Below are 25,045 nucleotides of genomic sequence, written 5' to 3'. Positions count from 1 at the left end.
TATGGGACCATATGTAGACATTGGACCAGAGATTCACTAGTACATTTTAGTAATTCTTGTCTACACTTTTGTATCTTTTTATTGGATTTGCACACTATTAATAATCCCCTTAGAACTATTGACTATGTAGTTTTTATGGGACCATATGGAGACATTGGAAACAGAAACACTTTTGAAACTTTCTCTTGGAAACAAACTCAGTGCATACACTTGCATATATTCTGTTAAATTACATGTTTATTGTATATAAAAATATTTTTAACACATAAAATTAAAAAAAGGTACAAGTTTCGTTACAGTCTCTTTGTTATAAGGCAAGATACATGTTTCTTATTATTTAATAAAAACAACTTATCAACTAAATATACATACGTCTATTTTTGATTGAAATTATTAAAGTTATTAAAGCTAATTTTCTTCAAGGTTAGCTAAACCTAAACATTTTTATTCACTTATATCAGGGGTAACCTTTGGGCTAATAATGGTGGATCCAAAAAGTAAATAAAACTAATTCATTTTATTTTTAAGCACCCAAGAAGTTTGAAACAAACGAAACGTTGAGTGCTTAAAAATAAAATGAATTAGTTTTACTTACTTTCTGTATAGATGATTATTAGCCCAAAGGCAAACAATGATATAAGAGAATTAACTAATTAATATTGGTCATAAAACAAATAAAAGTAAAAATTTTAAATATATTAAATAAAGTTATTCTTCTTTGCCAGAAGATTCGTTTTCGTTTGGGTGTTGCTCATTCTTTTTGGACTTGCTGCGACTTGTTTGCTTAAAAAAATTTTTCTTCTGACGTTGAAAAGAAGTTCTTAATGTTTTGTCAGCGGATTCACTGAAAGTGGATATAGCACCTGGGTATTGAAATAATGGTGGTATATTAAACAAATATGCGTAATGAAAACTAGTTTTTTTTACCTATCAGAGCCGAAAATACATTGCGGAAGTCTCGTAAACGTTTTTTGCCGAATGATCCGTCAACATTAAAATTAAGAATTATATTGGATCCAAATATATTATGTAAATTGCGTTCGGCATTACCACCGAGAAGTATATTAATTTGTCGTATCTAAAGAATATAAACCAACAATTTTTAATTATTCGTTAATTTCAATACACATTAAAGTTAAATACTTACATAAGGGTATCTTTGAATAGCTAAAATATCGTCCAACTCTTTCAACTTTACCTCATAATTAATTGGGAAAATGTCTATCATATTAGTTACAGCAGCGTTTTGAGTAACTATGCGATCCAATAACACTTTATGTTCCGCCAAAATATCAACTATGGTATTATATTGCTTTTGAGCAGCATCTGTACAAACATATATTAATAACACATGTACATACATACCGTTTTATAAACAAACCTTTATATAAATCAAATTTTTGTGATAGTTCTTCACAGCCAAGACACTTTTGATTAACTTGAAAATAATAGAAAATATGTTATCAGTACGGTGTTAAATGTTGAAATGCAAATGTATATTACCTTGTGGAGGAAAATACTTTAGTTTTCCTTTTGAGGATTGGGCATGATCGTTCGATATTTTTCTGGAAGACAGCTGTGTAGAATTGGTATTATTATTAAATTTGTTTCAAAAGGTAAGCATAAACATTTGTACTGAACATCCTTCATTAAACATTTTACTTTTTCACCTAAAAGTATATTTGTTTTGAAAATGCCTAACGCTCAAGAATCAAGAGGTTCTTGGAAAAAACTGTTTAAATCGTAGATGTCATCTTCTTTTATTATTGCTTCAATTTTTATAGGAATATCTGATTTAACGGAACAAATATTATTGGGTTCTTTGCAAGAAATTAAGCAATCATTGACAAAAGCTTCAACAATAACATCCCCTTTGTACTTAAATTTTTCGATTTTAGCTTCAACATGTACTTCGTTTTGTTCTCTATGAACAATTTGTTGAAGAATCGATGATGGCTTTCGAACATATCTTTTTAAAATTTGAAGCTTATTTTCAAAATCGTACACCGAAAAAGATGTGAGAGTCCCATACTTCTCTGCATTAGATGCTATGTGCAATAAATTGTGTACATTAAACGAAACGTTGTCCGGGCCGAATACAATAGGAAAATTTTCAACAAATAATTGAAGCAGATCCGCATGTAATATAGCCAGCAGTTTCTCCAAACAATTTCTGGAAGGGGTTGTTTCAATGTACCAATTTTTTAATTTTTCGCGCAAAGTCAATTTTGTGGAAGGGGTTGTTTCAATGTACCAATTTTTTAATTTTTCGCGCAAAGTCAATTTTGTAGAAGACAAATCTTTGAAAGACTGGACAAAATCTTCAACGGGCTCCAAAAAATTTCTAATGTTTGAACTCTCACTAAAATTTTTTTCATCACTATTACTATTTTTATACAAAATAGATTGCTTTTTCACAAGTCTTTTATAGTATCTTTTGCTCATTATATATGTATGTAATTGTTAAAATATTTTTGTAATATAATTACGTTTATTCACCTTTTAATTTCACTACTAGCATAACCCGGTGCACTCCGCTACCCCTAACATAGTAAAATTAAAAAAGATATGAATGGAAATACGAAAATAACACATACATAATTTGAGAATATCTCAATTACAGTTCACTTGATATTCGAAAATAACTAACTAATTTTGTATGGGAGATACCACTCCACTGCTCTGAGCGCACCGATTTTTAAACCTTTTATGTAAATATCAAGCTTACCTAAACTTCGAACAGGAAACAGGAATGAATTTTTAGCTAACCTCCGTTTTTAGCTAACCTCCGTACAATGGATAAATTGATTGATACAGTGTTTAAATTCTTTTAGAATTATAAATAAATCTCCAGATATTCAAAATTAATTATTTACTTTGTGACACAACCACTAATGCAATCCCGACCATTTTCAGCCAATCTGTGTAAAATGGTAAGAGAGCTATGCTATGCGGACAAAGTCTGAAGAACCTTGCAATTATTACTTTGTATTTAATTATCCTTTTCCGAACCCTCCCATTTTGGGTGCTATGCCCTCTAATCTAATTCCATCTATATTCAGCTAAACTCCGCACAGTAATAAGAAATTAATTCGGTAAAAGTTTAAACACTTTTACAATTATAGTTCTGCAGATATTCGAAATTAATTATATACTTTGTATAGGGTGTTCCCCGCCCACTATTCCAATCCCGAGCAATTTCAGCGAAACTATGCAAAATTATAAAATAGCCATTTAGACTAACTTTGAAGAATCTTGCAATTATAGTTCACAAAATATTTAGAAATAACTATGTACTTTGTATGGGAGGCGACTCGCCATTTTTGACTAAACTTCATGCAGTGATAAGAAATTGATTCGTACGAAGTTTGAAAACCGTCACAATTATAGTTCTGCACATATTATAAAATAACTATTTACTTATGTACAATTACATACATATTTACCCCCATATACATAAACAGTTTTTAAATTTGTCAAAGGTTTATAAAACAAATTTTTAATGGAAATTTTGTTTTATAAACCTTTGATAAATTTAAAAATTGTTTATGCATATGGGAGTTAGAAAATACAAAAAACACCTTCAAAATATATTTTTTAAGGCGAGTTTAAATTACTAAAGTCTTCTTCTTTGTTTTCTATAACAACTCTCACTTAAAACAGAGCGAAATCAACACTGTTTAATTGTGTCTCTTATTTATTTACAACAACAAATTGGACAAACACGCATTGCTTTGTTTACTGTTTAGCTTAAGGTTCACATGTACACGTTTTTGCATATGTGTTAGTAACATCTTTAAACGCTTATAACTCCTAAAAAACTGAACCGATTAATTTAGCACGTACCACATTTATTTTGAACAAAACGGAACAATAAATAATATTTTTTCAGTTATCAAAAATTTCTCTACACATAATCGGCAAAGTAAAAAGTGTAGACTATTTGTAGACAATGTCACCAATTTATTCAACAAAAGTGGTGACTTGGAGGCTTCCTTCAGGGTGTAAACTGTAATATGTATGTACAGTACGAGACACAAATGTGTAAATAAATTTGGAAATATCTATAATTTGAATTTTTATGCTCAACATTTACCAATCTGACAATATTTTTTACACAATATGAAGATCACGATTAGTGAAGTATAGCAATACAAAAAAATTAATTTCAAGTAATGGCATTTAAATACCAGGATATCAAAAAGTTAAAAACTGAATTACACAATTTTGTCGCATTTTCTTTAAAGTTAAATAAACATGTTATTATTATTTAGAAAAAGAACAATTTTAATCAATTTCATTAATGACAGTTAGTTAAAACATGTTACTAGTTAACAATTTACAATTCTTTAAGGAATATTGAATATGAAGAAGATTATCACCGAAGTTGCAAATTCTGTTACCGAGCAGCTGAAAAATGGTATCTCCCATCGAAAAATATCCACCAAATTCAATATTTCTTTTAATCTGTTGAGAACATAGCGAATATATGTGGTTTGGCTTTTCCAGCACCAATTTGTGGACGGAATTCAATTCTATTGTTAAAAGATGGTCTCACTGTATAATGTCTAGTTGCATCAGGAGAAGAAAATAGTCCCCGTGAGGTACAACCAAAACTATCTTCATGCTACCAAATTAAGATTTCAAAACGTGCATCTCTTAGAGAAATCAAAAGATGTGGTTTTTATGCAATAAAGATTGTTAAAAAACCTCGTTTAACTGAAAGACACAAGTCTCTTCGACTAACATTTGTAAATTTTTTTAAGAAATGGACCTTTGATGATTGGGAAAATTATAATAATTTATAATTATCAAAATGCATTTAGAAACACAACTCAGCTCTAGGAGCGCTCCCATGATATCTAGGGATCTATAATGCAAGAAGAGTGTCGCAAACTGGTGGAGAGTATGCCCTCCAGAATTCAGGCTGCCATTGACGCGAAAGCAGGTTATTCGAAGTACTAAAAAACTTACTTTAGTAATCTGCGCCAAAAGTGTGTAAATGGGTTGCAGTTATTTTTTTTAGATTACTGGAGTATAATTAAGGAAATATTTTATTTATTTAGTCCTAAAATATCCTTAATAAATATTGTTTAAAAAAATACAAAACGTTTCTTTATAAACATTGCACTTTAAAAATGGCGTCACAAAGTGTAAATATATGACCATCATTTACACATTTTTGTCTTACACTGTACATGTATTTCCTAATGCTCAATGTAACATAATAAAAAGAAATACAAAAAAATATGTGTGAAAGGAAAAGTCAAAAATATATACATTGATTGCTTCTACTGCTACATTCAGTTATTATAGCTGAATTATTTTTCATTCAAAGCAGTTGCGTCTAACGAAAATATTCAGTAGTTCCAACACTCACGGAAATAGATATAATTTTCAAGCATCTGGATAATTTGTAACGAGCGTAACGTAACGTGCGTCACAAAATGTTCTCGGCTTTTTATGAAAAAGGCAAATGTTTGTTCATTCAAATAAGTTATATTAGAATTATCACACAGAGAAAACAGATTCGTGATAGCAACCGTATTTGTTGCCAATCGAATGATACTATCTTAGTGACAGAATTTTACAGTTGTGGCTACCATATTTTGGAAGGGGTAACTAAAGTTTGGTTGCCTCAACTGAAATTCTTCTTTCTCAACTGATTTTCTGTTGTTAGAACTGAAAAATTCTATGTGTGCAACCGAATCATTCGATTGGAAACAAATTCGGTTGCTATCACGAATCTGTTTTCTCTGTGCATTCATTCATCTTTAGCAAAATTCGCTAAAATTACGAAAAAAAAAACACTTCAACTTTTAAACTTTGCGATCAATTATTTCGCAAGAAATGGCAATTAAAAGTTAATATCTTATACCATTTCGAATTGCTCTTAAATCTCAATATAGCGTATAGTATACGTTGGAGGTATCTTATTTGAAAAACCAAAAAAATTTCATATTTAAATATTGTTACGAAATTGTACTTGAATTCAAATATAACGATTTTAACGGCTGATTTCAAGTTGCATAATGCTTTCAAATAGCAGTGCCCAAATTTTAACATATCTGTGGGCATTATTAACATTGAATAAAAGCTTTCAGTTGACCATTGATCGTAAGTATGGCAACGCTGTTTGCTGCGACCGTATATTCGAATTCGAATATTCAGTTAAAGAACATTGTAGACATAGAGCTTTCTAGATGGTAATGCAGTGTTATAAATAGTGGCTGAGGTTGCAGTCGTGAGTGAGTTTATCAGAGACGCTATTCGAATAAACATCAACTGAGTGCCTTAAAGTGTGCTGTATTTTTCAAGTAAATTCGTGTACATTATAAAGTGTCTGTATTTCTGAGAATTTATAAACGTGTATAAAAAAACATTGAGTGACTATTTAATTCTGTTGTTGTACATTTTTAAATAAATAAAGAGTTGTTACAATTTTCAAACTACTAAACGGCTTTTGTTTGCAATCAAAAGTATCCGGTTTATTTAAAGGAAATAAACCAAACGTTTTGAAAAGGTTAAAACGTATACGCATTATATCTAGATGATATGGTTTAATCTCGTTGTATGAATTACCAATTGACATAGATAATAAAACTTAGTTTTTTATTTGGATATTACAATTATTTAGCAATGTAAGCTTAGGCAATATAACCTCCACTTTTTTGTAGGAAATATCACAGTTAAAATGAGAACTAATCAATATTTTTATTTCAGCATTTTTATTGAACACGACTTCAATGTACTCGAGGATGTATGGTTCACCTTAGCGCCAAATTTAACGGTTCAATCGATTGAGGTAAGTTTGTGAACAATATCTATCTCTTTTACTTATTTTATTCTCTAGTAGTTTGGAAAATTAAATAATGTTGCTGATTTCTTTATAATTAGGTGTGTTCGCGTACTTTCCAGTAAAAAATATCCAGTAACTTTATTTTAGAGAGTAAAAATAAATTACTCTCAATCTGAAAAATAATCAAAAAAAAGTACGCGAACAACAATTTTTAAAAATAAGTTGTATTTTATTATAAATCAATTCAAAACGTTTGTTTTGTGTTATTTTACATCTTTTCTTTGTAAACTTGTAAATTGTATTAATTTTCAACATTTTAGTTTTGATTATACCTACATATTTACAATCATATGTTTTAAACATATTTTTCATGTTGATATTTTTTACTGGATAAAAAATGTCCAGTAAAAAATATCATGTTCTCTATCTACGAACTGTCACTTTTAACACTCTCTTGCTCTCTCGTTACAAGTTTTTAAAAGTAAACGAACGGAATCCCGTAACTTCCAGTGATAATTTGTACAAATTATCAAGGACGCGAACACAACTATTATCAAAACATTTTTTTCCACAAATATAGTACAGCGCGATATGATGATGTTTGCTTCATTTTTATATTAGCGGAGTTCAGTGTTTGATGCTTATGGCCTTACGAAAGTGTAAATGCAAAATTCTAAAGGTTTTTGTGTGTATTTTGTTATTGGATTACAGTAAAATTTTGCATTTACAATGACGCACTTAATAATGAACTCCGCTTTTGTAAGACTTTTACATTTGGTAAAATTAGGTTTAAAAATCAGATTTTGATAAACATAAAATAGTTTTTCTATAAGGTGAATCTTCCTTATCAATCTGCGGTAGGATTTTCTTGAGATTTCTTGAGATATTTTTAGAGATCAGAATTGTGTTTCTATATAGGCAAAATATCCCTTCACTTTTTGCGAAATAAGTTATACTTCCCACGCATGCTCACAATGTCTATATATACACTTACTCAGATAAAAATAGTTCTTACCTGGAAGAAAATCTTCCAAAAATATTTTCGCTATTTTTCTTTTAAACAGGGAGTGGGTTGTGAAAAATCCATTAGAGCATGTCAATTAACCTCGTAACTGGTTCGATTCATAACTCAACAAATATGTAATTGTATTGGATAGCTTGATTCTTTGGATCATATTTTTTTCTACTGACTTTGCATTGTTCAACACATACATTTGCTTTTGTTTCCAAGATATCTCCTATTTTAAAAATTTAAACCTAATCCTACGACCAGTACGTCGACTAAAAAATTGTTTTGTTCCATAGATCATCATTTATTTCAGGCTCTACCTAACTAATTGTCTATCATTAGAAATTATGTTTCCTGTAACTTCAAACAGAAGAAAATTAGAAAAAATAATATCATAAATATGGCCAATTCCCCATAATAATTGTAATTAGGCGCAGCATACACGGAGGTTTGATTTCATATTGAGCATGATTTGAAAATAATTTAAGCATAATTATGGAAAATTATTAAATGCATATATTCTCAAGTTATTCATAATCCTTATTCCCAAATATGGATTGAAACTGGGAAGTATGGGAATTTATAAATACGAAAATTAAGATTACATGGAACGTGATCAGTACCACGAGCTTACCAATATTTAGACTTGCCAACCGTCAAGTTTTCGTCGGTACAGACCAGTTTTAGAGTCGAATATCCCGTGTCCCGGCGATACTCTGAACGGGACGCCACACAGAGGGATGGCTTCATACATTTTTTTGCAAAAATTATAAGGAGTGGTCGTAGAGGGCTGAAATTTTGCACCGAGAATTATATGGACATATCTTCTTAACGGTTTATCCCCATAATTTTTTTTTATTGATGTAGAAATGTTATATTTTTCAAATATGTTAAAGGTAAATGGTATTATTAGGAAAATTATACATATGTATATAAACCACTGAATTGCGTGAAAATATACGTAAATTTTTTAAAAATAAAATAAAATTTTTCTTAAAACTATAAGTGTACATTTCATCTTTAAACATTTCTCTACAAAACTGCATCATTTGATTTTTGAAATTAAGTGTTTGAAAAATTTACTTTTTTACACCAAAATCCCTCTGTGCGCCATTTGTCTCGTTTTGAGAAAAACATAACTTTTTCATTAATTTACACAAAAAATATAAAAAAATCAAAAATTGGAAATACCGATGGACGACAAGGATGCTTTATTTTCTGAAATATAGTATTTTCTCAAAATATCACTATTGAAGAATAAACTTAGTGCATTAACTTCTAGAGTTGCGAAAAAACTCATTCAATTATACATTAAAAAATGTTTACAATATACCGTAAACCTTTTTCAACATTTTTGAAAAATAAATGGCACGATACTCGCTCTAGGATGCTTGTACCATTAGTTAAAGCTGAGTTGAGGAGCCGCAGAAAAAAAGGTACTTTGCACATTTCAACTTTTTGGGAAATTGAGTTTTATTTATTTCGTTCCCTTAAAAAACTGCATGAACCTGGAAATGGTAAAAAGTTTCTTACTTATCAATAGATACATACATCTAACTGCCATAAGTCACCACATTAAATGTTTAGGATGTTTGATATAAAACCATTTTAATATCGGAAAATGAACCTTTTGTTAAAAAATTAAAAAGTATGTTTTTTATGAGTATTTTTTTAACGATAATATTTTAAATGAATGTTTTTAATCCTGATCTAATATATAAACAAATTACACATTGAAATTAAATATTTTTTTTTTCGTTTTATACTAGTGTTGTTCGTTTTGTTAAGCACACATTTTTTAGAACCCATTAACTTAGCAAAAAAACTTTTGCTAACTTGATTGTTTCTAACAGATTTCAACCCAAATATTATAAAAATACCAAAAAAACGCATTTTGAAAAAATGCGAAAAAGCACCTTTTGTTCTGCGGCTCCTTCCTCAGTTGTTGGTCCATTTTAATTTCAGCTTAAGATGTGCTGAGATTGTTGAATTTATTACTTCAAATAAAGATTTAATAAAAGCTGATAAAAGTGATTAAAAATATAAATTAAAAATTAAGGACTGAAATAATTAAACTTTATTAAATACTAGCTTAACCCGTTGCGCTTCGATACCCCCATTGGAGTAAAATAAAAAAAATGTGAAAGATTTTATGAAATATTTTTTTAAACAAATTATGTAAAATTATAAAAAACTAGCTGAACCCGGTCCGCATTGCTGGCCCTTACAATAATTCTGTTTTATATTGCATCTCGATTTGAATATACAGTGTCGGAGAAAAAAAAACACAGACTCCCCCGGTCATTTGACAAAGTTGTATCAGATATCTATAAGTACAGTGGCATGATATGCCCTTAAAAAAAGAAACGGATGTATTTAAGGCAAATGGGATATTATATTTATGAATTAATCTTAAGGACAAGGGATATACGTTTCTTTTTTTTTATTTACTCGGGAGCAAACTACATACAAAACATGAATTTTCCAAATGTAAGCCAGCAATAGTCAACGATTGGCCTTATGCTTTGTCGTTGAAAATCTTTGGTATGCGTGAAATCATTACGTCTTAGCATTTTAATCTACCACCGATGATTGTTGCCTCAATTAAATTTGGTGAACATTTTTTGATGAGCAATCGTGTTCCGTTGCATAATTTTGGCGCGTTTATGTTGCGGAGAAACATTATCTGTGATCCAACCTTCAATGTTTCAGTAGCATAATTGAGGCTTGTTCTTCGTTCATTACTGTGTCAATCGATGTGTATTTCATTGTTTCGCCAGTCAGTTTCAATTAATTCGCTCATTGAGCTTGTTGACATTATCATTTTTTGGTACCAAAATTGCACGTTCCCACAGCCAATCCGAATTTTTGTAGTTGGTTGTAAGACTTGAATACCTTGTCGAAAACGGATTGAATATTCATTTGCATTTGGCAGAAGTTCGGCGGGAACGAAATCTGATTTGTCGACGTTGTTTACTATATTAGTTGTACTTTCGGAAATTTTATTTATCATCGGTTGATAATATAAAAGCAGTTTTATAGTACAATGTTAACAGCGGCCTACTTGTTTTATCGAACGATATGAAAATTTGGTATGTATCGGACATGTTACACCAAATCATTCGCTTCAGAGTACACCACTGTGAATTAAAATTTTTAGAATGATGTTAAGCAACGAAATTAAAATTAGCATTGTTTGATCGTTGGGAATGAAAAAAAACATTTATTTCTCGAATGAAAAAATAAAAATAATTTTTTGACAATTTTTTTTTTTTTGGATTTTTTTTAACTTTTTTTTTATATGCAAAAGTTTGCCCACAATTATTGACCTTGAAATCATTAGCGGTATAGTGTAAAAATTTGATTTTACCACGCCCCTCCGCCCACAGACCGAAAATCAAAAATCTGAAGATTCACTGAAAATTTGATAAAAATCGGTCCAGCCATATCTCCGGAACCACTATGCTGATTTCGTGCAAACTTCACATAAACCATCTACAGACCATCCCCAACGTACTCTGAAATTATGGTTGAAATCGGTCGACCCGTTTTCGCAGTTAGTGGTGACATCAAAATGTACATTTCTTTTTATATATAAGATAAATTTTCAGACAAAGTTTGAAGAATCTCTCAGTTTTAATTATCCAGATATTCAAAATTGACTATGTACTTTGTATGAAAATTGCCTAATATAGCTAAACTAATAATAGCTAAACTCCGTACAGTGATAAGAATTTGATTCATACAAAGTTTAAATACATAACAAATTTAGTACTCCAGATATTCGAAATTAACTATTTACTTAGTATGAGAGGTGCCACGCCCACTACCACAATACCATTTTTACTATTTACTCTCTATGAAAGGTGCCACATCCCCTACTCCGATCAGTCCCATTTTTGGTAACACTTCATACACAGATAAGAAATTGGCTCGTATAAAGTTTGAAGACTTTCACAGTGATAGTTTGCAAGATATTCGAAAATAACTGTTAATTTGTATGTGTCACGCCCATTTTTAGCCAAGGTGCGCACAATGATACTGAAGTAAATTCGGCGAAGTTTTGCGGCTTTCACAGTTATAGTTCAGCAGATATTCCATAATAACCATTTACTTTGTATGGGAATTGCGACGCCAACTTGAAATTTCAAAATAGCCTATTGGTCCATCCAGATATAGGGGAACATACGTAACAAATTTTAAGACCATCGGTTCAGATATTCCATTATTCTGCTATAATTCACAGACAAATAAACATGTTCCTATAATATGAACTATTCCTATTTTATTTACGTTGTTGTTTTGTTAAAGTTTCATTAGTCTAGATTTTATTTTACACAATTAAAATTAATGTGTTATTGTTGATTTTAATAAATAAAATAGGATAATATTTATAAACGAATTTGATCATTTAGTGGTGTCCCGTTTTGGAAATTTCAAAAGGTGGCAAGTCTACCTATATTAGAGATGGCAGTATACATCATGATAAAAATATAGAAGGTAGTTTCAATCAAATTTTGTTTTTTAAAATAAGGTTTTTTGAAGTTTCCTTACCCCCTGTCTATACTTGACAAATTTTTATCATGATAAACTTCAAAATGGTTGTCTAGATAAAGAATTATCAGGTATAGTCTCCATTTATTAGTATTATTGCTTCGTTATGATAAAATTGTTAGTGCTTTTGCTTAGACAATTTTGTCTTGACAACAAATGTCATTTATTGTTATGATGAATATTTGTCAGGTATAGACAGGGGGTTATTTTGTGAGAATTATAAAAAGCGTTGCCACATTCCTAAAAATGATTCTGATTATCGAGACATTTATTACAGAAAATGTGTAATTTATAATTTAGTATTTAAATAAAAATGTATTATGTTGTGTTGGAAGTTATTGATTCAATTTCTAACGTGCGCTTACTTATAATTGAAACACGTTGACTATTTTTATAGGTCTTTTTCGTATACATTTTTCCATTTATGTTATTACTATGCAAATATTTTATATTTTAATTATAAGAGACAGCACACGCATGAATGTATTTTCAAGATCTAGCCGAGCACTTTCAAAAACTATAAAAAGTCTTTGAAATCTGATGGAAAACAAAAAATGGCACGCGTTTAAAAAATTTGCATGTCGAAGGTGCCCCACTTTGAGTTTTAGATATAGCCAGCCGCTGTTGTCGTATGTTGGGTAATGTAGAGACTTTAAAAAAAATCATGTTTGAATGTTTGCAAAAATATTTGGTATTTTTGCAGTTGGGGAAAATAAACTAATTTTTATGTTTTTTAATATTTTTCAAATTAATGTAATTTAAATATTCCCAAAGAATGAAAGGGAAAATTTTAAATTAATATGGCATTACTATTTTTATGAAAACGTCACAATCCTTAAGCATGTCAGATATAGAATTTGAAAAAATAAAGAGAGAATGAAACTACCTTCTATTTTTCTACTATGGTATACATTATATCCCAGCGGCGAAAAGAAGTAGTAAGCAGGCCTTCTGGAAGGCCTTATTTAGCAGACACAAGGACTTATTGACCCATTCCATACTCATACATTTTTTACACACGATGTCCTAGCCAGCCAAGGCCTTCCTTAACAGGCCTGATAGAAGGCCTTCTTCAACAGGCCTGATAGAACGCCTTCTTCAACAGGCCTGGTAGCAGGCCTTCTTCACAGGCTTGTTTTCAGGCCTTTTGTAAATAAATTTTGTTAAATAAATTGTATATTTGATTAAGCCTAAACTATGTTTAAAATTTAATAACTTACCCGGCCTACACAGAAAAAAGAAATTCATAATTGGAATGAATTTTGTAATAAATATTATTAATCGAACTTGACTTTTTTTTCCCAAACTTATTTCATTCAAAATAAGAACATGTTCATAAATATTATAAAATTTTACATGACGGAAATTTTTGCTTTTTTTACTTAATTTTTTTAATAAATTGCATTATAATTGCATTATATAATGAATTAGTGCAAGAATATTTGCATAATAGCCATATATTGGCCAATATTTTAAGATAAAATGGAGAATATCTGAAACTTAAAAATTATCATTAAAAATAATAAAACATTCATAAATATAAAAGCATTTCATCCTCTTAAATCAATTTAATCATTTTCTCGCTTTTTATAACATTTTGTAGCTGTAAATCATAAAAAAACTAAAAATTTTCCATGAAAAATTTCAAACATTTTTGAACAACATAAAAATAAAAATGAAATTGAAATTATATTTTTCAAGCCTTCTAGATTTTATTTCAAAACATAAAATATTAAAAAAATCATACTATTTAAGAAATTATTTATAAATGTTATGAATTGAAATCAATGAATTCGAATCATAATATTTATGTTGAAACTTTTTTCTGTGTAAGCGATATCTTATTTATTTTAATTTTTTTATAATAAAATCCAATATGACCAAGTAAAAAATTCTCACAACCGCTTTGTCCAAGAATTAAAGCAAAACAATTTTAAGTTTACTTCTTTTTTTCTCTTCACTTTTTGCATTTTTTATATTTGTACTACGCTTGTACTACGTTTGTAGCAACAAAAAGAAGGGAGCAGGTAGGCCTTCCATAAGGTCTTCAAGAGAAGGCAAGCGAGCATGAGTACTGGATCTAAAAAAAGGTCCAGGAAGGTCTTACAGAAGGCCTTATAGCTGAAGGCCTCAAAAATTTCGCCGCTGGGTATGCACTGTGCATTGTGGGCGTTACTAAATTTACCCAGACTACTCACACGCATAGAAAACACAATTCAGTCTCATACACAGAATATACAGAAGTGTCAAATTTGACGTTTAAAAACGCCAAATCAGATGTTAGGGCAGTTCTCATAAAAAGAGATAGCAATATATTTTGTACTACAATATCAGTGATGTGTTAAAGCAAAACGCTATATACAACACGAATTTGGTAGACAAAGAAATGTGAACAAAACAAACAAATAAATTTGTAAGACAATTTGTTCGTAGTCTGTGGCACAAAATTTTTTAAAATGGATAATTATAAAAATGTTTGTATTGTTTACGTGTAAATTTAAATGAAACAAAATTCTTGGTTGTTTTTTACATTTGCAAAATAAAACTCCACATGTACAATGGCAATTAAAAGTGAAATATTACAAAAATAAATGATTGCATCAAACTAAATCGAAAAGAAATTGAATTATTGCGGCAGAAAATTAAGACTAAAACAAAATGAAAAGGGCAGTTACTAAAAATGAAACAAATATAGAACTATATTATTTTCTGTCTCGTGACGCCTCTGTATACTTTGTGGTCTCATATGAGTTGTCACAGAATAAGGTTGTGTTGTCGCTCGTTTCTTGCTTTTGTTTACCCTAGGTCTCCACGTAGCAATATTTATTGCTGCAATTGTCAAATTTGATTGCGTCAATGAAATTTGCGAGTGTATACGGCAAATTGCCATATGTAGCAATCCATTGCGCAATGATTGCTCTACTGATTGCCTGAGCAATTATTGCTAAGCAATAAGCTGTCATTTCAGTTGTCATTAATGTAAAATTTCTTCTTTCTATGATTCGGTGCGATTAATTTATACATATTTAATTTATTTAAGTACCAAAAGTAAAAAAAAACAAAGAAATTAGTGAAAAAAATCATCCAATACAGAATATGGGCAAAATACAACACAGTTTTTCATAGAAATTCTCGCGTTGAAAATTTTGTATTTGTGACGAACGTTTTCTCCACCTAAAGCAATCAGCAATGCTGTTGTTCTGCCGACGTTATTGCTTGTGCTTAGCAATAAAAATTGCTACGTGGAGACATAGGGTTATGAATAAATGTTAATGCAGAGGTGTATAATTCATATTATTTTTGTACCTTTTTTAGCATCTACACTACATATTAAGTAGTTTTTAGAATTATAAACTATTTTAAATGTTTTTTCTCTCACCTTTAGATGCTTAATTGGGTTTTTAGAAGTTTCTTGTAAATTATTATTTTTTTTTAATACACAATAATTGCTAGACAAATAGGTTAGTTAACATGTTCAGTTTTACATGCCTGTTTTGTAGTGAAGATGAGAGTACAACTATTTCTCATTTCTTGTTTTTTCGCTCTTACATTTATACAAGTGAAAAATGTTGTATTATATGTCTGCCGATCCCGGCTCTAGAGTCCAGAATAGTGATGTTCACGCCATACAACAATTGTTTGAAAAATTTACACACATTTGTTATGCTCTTTTAACGACTTTTGTTCATTCATCGCTGAGCATGCGAAGAAAACACGTATGGCGGACTATCGTCATTTTTTTCAGAAATTTATTAAGCATTGTTGTTGGTTGTTCTTGTTCGAAGCATAGCAAATACACGCGTTTCAATTACAATTGAACACAATAAAACAAAGTCAAAAAAAAGTCAAAATTTAAGAGAATTTCGGACTTACAATGCTCTAGAACAGTGATGTTCAAAAATAAAAATGAAGATGTATTGGTGAGAGAGCTACCCAGCAAACATAATGTCAAACACTTAAAATAATAACAAAATGAAGAAAGTTTAAATTTAGAATTTTTGTCAAATAAAACCAATTTATTAAATGAATATAATTTAAATTTTAAGGAAATGAAAGAATATACATTTATTTTAATTTTTTTATAATAAAATCCAATATGACCAAGTAAAAAATTCTCACAACCGCTTTGTCCAAGAATTAAAGCAAAACTATTTTAAGTTTACTTCTTTTTTTCTCTTCACTTTTCGCATTTTTTTATATTTGTAGTTTTGTCTTTGGAATGTGAGTTTTTAACGGTATTTTCTGCTTGTACTACGTTTGTAGCAACAAAAAGAAGGGAGCAGGTAGGCCTTCCATAAGGTCTTCCTGAGAAGGCAAGCGAGCATGAGTACTGGATCTAAAAAAAGGTCCAGGAAGGTCTTACAGAAGGCCTTATAGCTGAAGGCCTCAAACATTTCGCCGCTGGGATAGATTGAAAAAAGCTTTACCTGCAAATGGGTCTTCCGAAAAAGCTTTTCGTAAGACCCATTTCCGAAAAAGCTTTTCGTAAGATCCATTTCAGAGAAAATTGAGTTCCTCCAAATTGGTCATAAAAAAATGGTATTAATATTCCATGGAACGTGGTCAGTACCACGAGGTTACCCAGGAAAAATTTTGTGAATTTTTGTAATGACCACTAGTTATTTCATGCATTCTTTTGTAAGGAGTGGTGGTTACCCAGCACATTATTTTATTTACTAGAATAAGTACTTATTTTTATGCAGGCTGGTAATGAACTTTTGCATTTAGCACAGCTATCTAGTGTGTTTGACTGGAAAACGGGAGGTTAGTGGTTCGCCACCTGTCAAAGCCATTAATTTTTTTGTTCATATCATATTCATTTATATGTTGATGTTAAAACTATTGTTAACTTACAATAAAATAACTCGTACATGGAGCAGTGAGTTAGCAGCTTGACTATCAAACACAAGCAAATAATGTGACTGTTCGATTCCCACACAAGGCAATATTTTTTGTGTTTTTAGCTACATATTCTTGTTGTGAATTTACTACTTATTTCTCAACTGATTGTAAGTACATTTGTAAGCTTGACCCCTGAATTTTTTAAAAATCTCGAACAACGGTAAGTAGTGTTTCAGTCAAATAATAAGTAGTTATCGCTTTGCTCCAATTATACTTGCTGGCTTACTAGGTAAGCAAAGTTTTTGCTGGGTACCTATATTAGAGATGGCAGTAAAGCTTTCTATACTGCCATTTCTAATATAGGTAACTAGTAACTGGAGGAACTCAATTTTCAACTTGATAGGATATTTATAAGATATTTATGTTTATTTAAAGACCGTGTCAAAAAAACGTATACACACTATTCCAGTCAAAACTTATCCTTGGTCCAACAAGTTATTATTTTTATACCCTTCACCTTCGTGAGAAGGGTATATATAAGTTTGTCATTCCGTTTGTAATTTCTACATTTTTCATTTCCGACCCTATAAAGTATATATATTCTGGATCCTTATAGATAGCGGAGTCGATTAAGCCACGTCCGTCTGTCTGTCTGTTGAAATCAATTTTCTGAAGACCACAAATATCTTCGGGATCCAAATCTTCAATAATTCTGTCAGACATGCTTTCGAGAGATATGAGCAAAAAACCGGGACAACCTCGATTTTTGACCTATTATTGCAACGATGTAGATAAGGCTATAGTAAGTTGGACCTACAATGGGTCAAAATCGGGAAAAATATTTTTTAACCCGAATTTTTTTTTCATCAACATTTTTTTTTGTCATACATTTTTTTCGAAAAAAAATAAATTTAAAAACAATTTTTTAAAAAAAATTTCAAAAAAAAATTTTGAAAAACAATTAAAAAAAAAAATTAAATTTTGTTTACCTAAAAATATTTAAAAAAAAATTATTTTATTTATATAAGATTCGGCACAGACGAATATAGCTCTCTTACTTGTTTTTAATCACGTTAGCTTTTAAAAATATCTCAGAAATTAGCTTTTCTAAATCAATATTTTTCGACTGTTATTTCGGTCAAAATGGTCATCGAAAAAATCACACTGTTTCCAAAACCATTAAACAGTATAAGGAAGACTTGAACATTGAATGGAAACGTAGATCAGGAAGAAGAAAAGGTAAGGAAAAGACAACTCTTTTGAAGAGAAAAGTAGCACGTAAAGTAAAATGCTCTGATTCTTTTGTGTATAGAGCCAAAGCTAACGATAGGTTGAAGTCGTATAAAGTTCAGAAAGTTCCATTTCGTAATGCGTTAAAGAATGCGTGCCTAAACATTGTTCATGAATATAACAAATACATGGGCGGTGTTGACCTTTTAAATTCGTCACTCAGTCGTAATCATAAAATTTTGTGATCGAAAATACACCTTTAAAATTTTTTATCTCCGGGTGCCTAGTGGTTTTATCTCCGGGTGCCTAGTGGTTATTTACCTAGCTCAGGTAAATAAAACCTATCAACAAAGTCGTAGAACAAAAGCTGTTCAGAAACGAGAGTTTTATAACATTAATTTTGTTCAGCTCAAAAAAAAACAAGGCTTAAAATATAATCCAAAATAGCAATAGACCATACAAATTTAACAAAGCATTATCTCCTGATCTTTTTTAAAATAGAGTATACCATTGGATTGTACGACCAAAATTCAGTTTGGTTCTCTGAAACATGAAATTTTTCTTAATCATGTAAAGCACGGAGTGTTAAAAAAAAAAGTCCAGCAATTAGACTTGCCACCTTTCGAAATTTCCAAAACGGGACACCACTAAATGATCAGAGAACGATGGAAAAAAACATGGAAAATGACCTAGCGTGGGTTATAGGACTTGCTGAGTACATTACAAATTGTGTCAAAAAATTTCAAAAACACCTTCAAATTCAGAAGTTATTCTGAAAAACCCGTTTACAGTGATGTTTTTCAACTTATCGATCTGTAACTCAGTCAGTTTTTGTTCAATTTTTATTTTTTTTAACGTGTTGGGAAAGAAAACTTATTACGCTTCAAAATGACATGCATTTATTGATACATTTTTAAGTTATAAGTATTGTTTTTGTTACGATCTTTTTTGATTTGAGTCGCTTTTCATTGCTTATTTTGATGTGAAAGCTTATAAAAATTTATATCAATGTATAAAGAAAAGTTCTTAATAAAACATGGTTTTAATTTTTCAAATCGGATGAAAACTGTAAAAGTTATTCAACTTTTCATTAATACCTTTTTGAGTATTTTCTCCCCCAGCGCATATAAATGTAAAAAAAACAGGGTAAATATTTTCGAACTTTCTTCGAAAAAGTTTAATAACTTTTGCAAATATAAACCGATTTTAATAAGTAATATCTCCTTTTTGTCTATATAAAATTGTCTTTAAAGCACTGTGCAAAAAAAAATTTGGTTTTCATAGAAAAAAATTTAAATATTGAGTTATTTTGAAACAAGTGTTTTAGAAGTACTACCTACCTTAAAACACTTGTTTCAAAATAACTCAAAATTTTGAGGGTGTTCAAAATCTTTGAAAACGATTTTAGCATGTCCTCACCTCCATTAGGACGCTTTTCAAGTTCTGACAAAAAGTGTTATTTTGGAGCAGTGCAAGCACTGCAGCAATAACATATTAATTTTAATTGTGTAAAATCTGGAGAACTATTACTGTGAAAGTCTTCGAACTTTATACAGGAGTAAATAGTTATTTTCGAATATCTGGAGAACTATAATTGTGGAAGTCTTACAATTTTGCCCTAATATCACCCTTACTATTCTACATTTTTTGGGTGAAAATGTTATTGTGTTAGTGGGCCTGACATCTCTCATACAAAGTAAATAGTTAATTTCGAATATCTGGAGTACTATAATTGTAAAGTATTTAAACTTTGTATGAATCAAATTCTTGTCACTATACGGATATTGGCTGAAAATGGGCGAGACTGAATTTTTTAAAGTAAATAGTTATTTTCAAATATCTGGAGTACTATAATTGTGAAATTCTTCCAACTTTATATGAATCAATTTCATATCACGACATGAAGTTTAACCAAATTGGGAAGAGTCGGAACAAGGTTTAAGTCATCGGAACAAGGTTTAATCACACAAAAGAAAATAAATATTTTCAGAACTATAATTGCGAGATTCCTCAAACTTGTCCGATAGCTCACTTATCATTTTACATAGTTTGGCTGTAAAATGGTCGGGATTGGATTAGTGGGAGTGACACCTCCCATACAAAGTATATAGTTAATTTCGAATATCTGGAGTAATTGTAATGTATTTAAACTTTGTATGAATCAAATTCTTATCACTGTACAGAGTTTAGCTAAAATGGTCTAGATCGGAACAGTGGTGTGAAACTTTCCATTCAAAGTACATAGTAAATTTTGAATATCTGGATAATTAAAATTGCGAGATTCTTCAAACTTTGTCTGAAAATTTATTTTTTTATAATTTTACCTAATTTGTTTCACCTCATTAAAAAAATAGTTTATAAAATCTTTAACATTTTTTTATTTTACTACGTAGGAGTAACGAAGTGCAGCGGGTTATTTAATAAAGTTTACCTATTTCAGTCCATAATTTAAAATTTATATTTTTAATCGCTTTTATCAGCTTTTTTATTATTATTTGAAGTAATAAATTCAACAAACTCAGTACATTTCAATGGACCAACAACTCACCTTTAACTAAAGGTACAAGCATCCTAGAGCGAGTATCGTGCCATTTATTTTTCATGAAAGTTAAATAATGTTTATTAATGAGTTTATTGAAACTCATAGAAGTTAATGCATTAAGTACCTATGTATATTGTTAAATAGTGATATTCAGTTTTTATAAAATACTATTTATTTCCAATTTTTGATTTTTTATATTTTTTGTGGTAATTAATGAAAAAGTTATGTTTTTTTTTAAACGGGACAAATGGCGTCCCGTTCAGAGTATCGCCGGGACACGGGACATTCGTCTCGAAAACTGGTCTGTCCCGACGAAAACGGGACGGTTGGCAAGTCTACCTATAGCTCCTATAAATATATAAATATTACAGCAAGAAGTTACAATTCTAAAAACAAATCTTTCAAAATTTTTAACTCAGGACTTGAACCAATGAAAATAAAAGGTACGGAATAAAATATTTGTTATGTACTTCGAGTTCGTCTTATACATGATTTTGAACATCTTTGTCTAACATGGTAATCAACTTTTTGCGTATTTGTAAATACGTCAATCATGCATTTCAATTTAGCCACGTTCACTGACAATGATATCAAACTTTGGACAGATTCCCTTTATTATGTAATTCCCCAAGACCACTTTATTAAGAAAAGATTCGACAACGCACAGTGGTATGAGAATAAAAAAAGAGGGAAATAAATCTGTAACTTCAATAACTAACCATTACGCCGATTTGAATGAAATTTCACATGCGCAAAGAGGAAGTGTACCTAATTTGTTTCACCTCATTAAAAAATAGTTTATAAAATCTTTAAAATTTTTTTATTTTACTACGTTCATAATTTTTTTTTTTTTAGAAAATACTATATTTCAGAAAATAAAGCATCCTTGTTTATCGGTATTTCCAATTTTTGATTTTTTTATATTTTTTGTGGTAATTAATGAAAAAGTTTTTTTTTTTTAAAACGGGACAAATGGCGTCCCGTTCAGAGTATCGCCGGGACACGGGACATTCGACTCTAAAACTGGTCTGTCCCGTCCAAAACGGGACGGTTGGCAAGTCTACCAGCAATATTGTCTGCAACAGGTTTTGCAATGTAGGACACAAAAAGCTATACAAATTGTAAATGCAGTTACATATTTCAAATACAAAAACAGTCGCAATTCACAAGATACATAAATGTATTAGCGTAGTCGCTAATTAAAAACTTGATCTAAAATATTGTAACTGTTTTTTTTAAATAATCGTAGTGTGAAAAAATTTAAATTTTAGAAAATTACTTAATTTTTCTTCGAAAAGACTAATTTTTGCGTCAACTATAGATCCCTAATGCACATTGAATTAAAAAAAAATTAATTTTTTGTTTATCTTTATTTTATAGATATTAATGGAAAGATGCCCTGAATTGCAATCAATTGGTCAACTTAGTGGATGGTCCTTAACTCCTGATGATCTCGCTTTAATACGAGGACTTTTGAAAAGCGGAAATTCTAGTCTTGTACTTACACCAAATGGTTTTTTCCCTTAATATTACTATTTCTAGCTTTTTATTTTATTCTTCCTAGGCCACTACTATTACTCTCGATCACTAATCTAATATTTTTATCTACTAAACAATCCAAATTGAATTCTAAGTGATACCAAAAATCAATAAATAATTTTTTATTTCACTTTCAGCGTCTTCAATGATTTAAGACAATATCCACTGTATGAAAAGATCATTCTGCTACATACATACATACATATATACGCGTGTACCCCACATGCATATTTATGTATATTATGGATGGTCAAATGCAACAATAAAATACATTTCTGTTATATTAAATATTAAGAATATATTTTTAATTTTAAATATATATGTATGTATATACATTAGAACTGACCTTAACAAATAGATTTGGATGTGTCTTATTTTATTCATTAGTAGATAATGACAAGGCTTCAAATTGTTCACACAGCGAACAACTTCTTGTACGCACATGAATTTGTCTCGTGTGGACAACTCTAGTCGATGTTATGTTCATATTCGAACAACGTTGTCAGGATAATTGTATGTCTAACATCAAATGTCATTTTCCTACAAAAAGGACGCTCTTTTAAAAAATACAAATAACACTATGTACATCGACTGGATTTCCCCACACCGAAGAACATGAACAAATTTGCCACAGTGCACAGTGTAGCCTGTACAACATGTAAGGTTGCAAAAAATTGCATGTGCCTCTAAAAACATTGAAAAAACCTATTTTACAGAAAATTGTCTAACGATTTAAAATATTATTACAATCAGATTTTTGGTTCAGAAGATATAGCCCTTCAAAGTTGACTGATTTTCAGTGTTCAAAAAAACATATCATTTTTAGATAATTTGGTCCGGTTTCAGATCCAGTATCTCGAAAACTAGGTATCTAAACTATTTATTAAGACAATAATGTTTGCTTTGTGTTTGTCTAGGTAAATCGATATTTACCAACTATCCATTTTTCAATATTTCTCAACTTTGATGTAAAATAAATTTAGCATCAGTTAGTTGAAGCTACTACAAAACAACATAAGATCCATCCAAATCAAATATATTTTTAAGGACCGGTTAATGTACATTAGGGAAATAACTTCAAAATGGCCCTAGTAAAGTCGAATAGAGCATTAAATGTTACATATTTTAAAAAACGCGGTAAAATTTGTAGATTTTTTTTTATTTTTTTTATCCAAAAAACGCAAATAGTTTTTTTTTAAATATATCAGCCTGGCTCAAATCTAAAAAATATTTTCGTAAATAACACAACATTTGCCATCGCGTGGTTCTAGGCCCAAAATTTGGTAACTGCCCTAATGTACATATATTTATGTGTGATCTATATTATAGGTATTATTTAAAACTTGTAATTGTGAAAATTATGAATTATACACAAAAACTTACATACACCTTATAATTGTCGACCTACATATTTGAATGCATAAATAAACATATGTATAAACAAATTGTTTTGATTATATTGTTAAATTATATATAAAAGAACAATGTAACTGACCTACAATTTAAAATCAGTCTTTCTATTACATACTTAAAGGGGGGTCACACGGCATGTATACATATATACTAATTATTATAAAAAATAATAATGCATCCACAACATCAAAGGTGAAGGGTATATAAGATTCGGCATAGACGAATATAGCACTCTTACTTGTTCTTAATAAGAGACAGTTTTTGGAGAAACTTGAAGAACTAACATTAGCTAGTAAAAGATAAAAATGAAAAACCAAATAGACAAAGTAGAATACTAAAACGTATTTTGACATTTAAGGCTGGGTTAGACGACCGTTGATGGAATGTAACCGTAATGTTGACTTAACGTAACACATTAAAAATATGTAACACGAATTTGACATAAAAATCCAAAAATAATAATTTTTTAGTGGTTGATAGTTGATTTTATAATTACTTTACACACAACAGCAACGAATAGCTGTTCCGTTCCGGAACATTACATTACGGATACAAGCACTCTTCACATGTTGTTAAGTCGAGGTTAGCTCAAGAAAGAGTTTCGGTAATGGAATGGCCACCATAATTACCAGATCTAAACCCCTTTGGGAAATCGTTAATCAAAGAATCGATCACGAAAATTGCAATAATTCAGATATTATGTTTCAAGGATTGGTAGATGCTTGGAACGCTATTCCTGCAAATTTTATTGCCAATTTGATAGCTTCACTGCCTTGCTGATATAAGGTCATCATTGCAAATATGGGATTTGCCACGAAATATTAAGTTTTATAGACATAAATGTTTTCGAAGCAATTTGTTGCATATGTTTTGGACAATGAAATATCAGCCCATACGTAGTTTTTTTTTAAATTTTTCCTTTTCAATGCAAAAAATTATGACTTAAATTTAATTTTCTCATATTTAAAGCATTAATAAATAAATATTACAAGCACATGAATAATTTTTATTACCTTTAAAACTAGTTCAAGCTGCTTTAATTCAAGTGCACGATTTTCTTACACAAAATAACGTATACATTTTGAGTAATTAATTAATAAATAGTATTTTACCTTAT

At 30.0% G+C, this 25,045-nt stretch overlaps 2 protein-coding genes across 5 annotated transcripts in view; one reads left to right on the top strand and one right to left on the bottom strand.

Annotated features, from left to right (window-relative positions):
• Positions 1-24,005, top strand: part of LOC135952102 (uncharacterized) — a 54,414-nt gene extending 30,409 nt beyond the window's left edge. For 3 of the 4 annotated variants that reach the window (XM_065501898.1, XM_065501899.1, XM_065501897.1), the window contains 2 exons: positions 6,724-6,805; positions 22,357-24,005. In XM_065501898.1, the coding sequence (XP_065357970.1) occupies positions 6,724-6,805; positions 22,357-22,503 (229 nt within the window). In that variant the 3' untranslated portion in view covers positions 22,504-24,005. The remainder of the gene's footprint in view (positions 1-6,723; positions 6,806-22,356) is intronic. The other variant, XM_065501900.1, reaches the window with a different exon arrangement.
• Positions 709-1,657, bottom strand: LOC135952567 (uncharacterized). Its single transcript, XM_065502577.1, has 6 exons — positions 1,637-1,657; positions 1,504-1,576; positions 1,390-1,438; positions 1,148-1,301; positions 928-1,078; positions 709-863 (listed from the first exon to the last, which is right to left on the bottom strand). The coding sequence occupies exons 1-6, from the start codon at positions 1,655-1,657 to the stop codon at positions 709-711; spliced, it is 603 nt and encodes a 200-aa protein (XP_065358649.1).
• Positions 24,006-25,045: the final 1,040 nt, after the last annotated feature.

This window comes from Calliphora vicina, chromosome 2, assembly GCF_958450345.1.
Source record: "Calliphora vicina chromosome 2, idCalVici1.1, whole genome shotgun sequence".
Classification (NCBI taxonomy): Eukaryota; Metazoa; Arthropoda; class Insecta; order Diptera; family Calliphoridae; genus Calliphora; species Calliphora vicina.
Note: the sequence above shows the minus strand (reverse complement) of the source record. Positions and strands in the feature narration are given on the sequence as shown.

Bases quoted from the DNA above. Each gene is read 5' to 3' on its own strand.
- LOC135952567 (XM_065502577.1), bottom strand. From the start codon at position 1,657: ATGTTTAATGAAGGATGTTCA. The intron at 1,577-1,636 runs GTACAAATGTTT...AATTCTACACAG, and splicing joins TGTTTAATGAAGGATGTTCA to CTGTCTTCCAGAAAAATATC. The intron at 1,302-1,389 runs ATATAAAGGTTT...GCAATATAATAC, and splicing joins CTATCACAAAAATTTGATTT to CATAGTTGATATTTTGGCGG.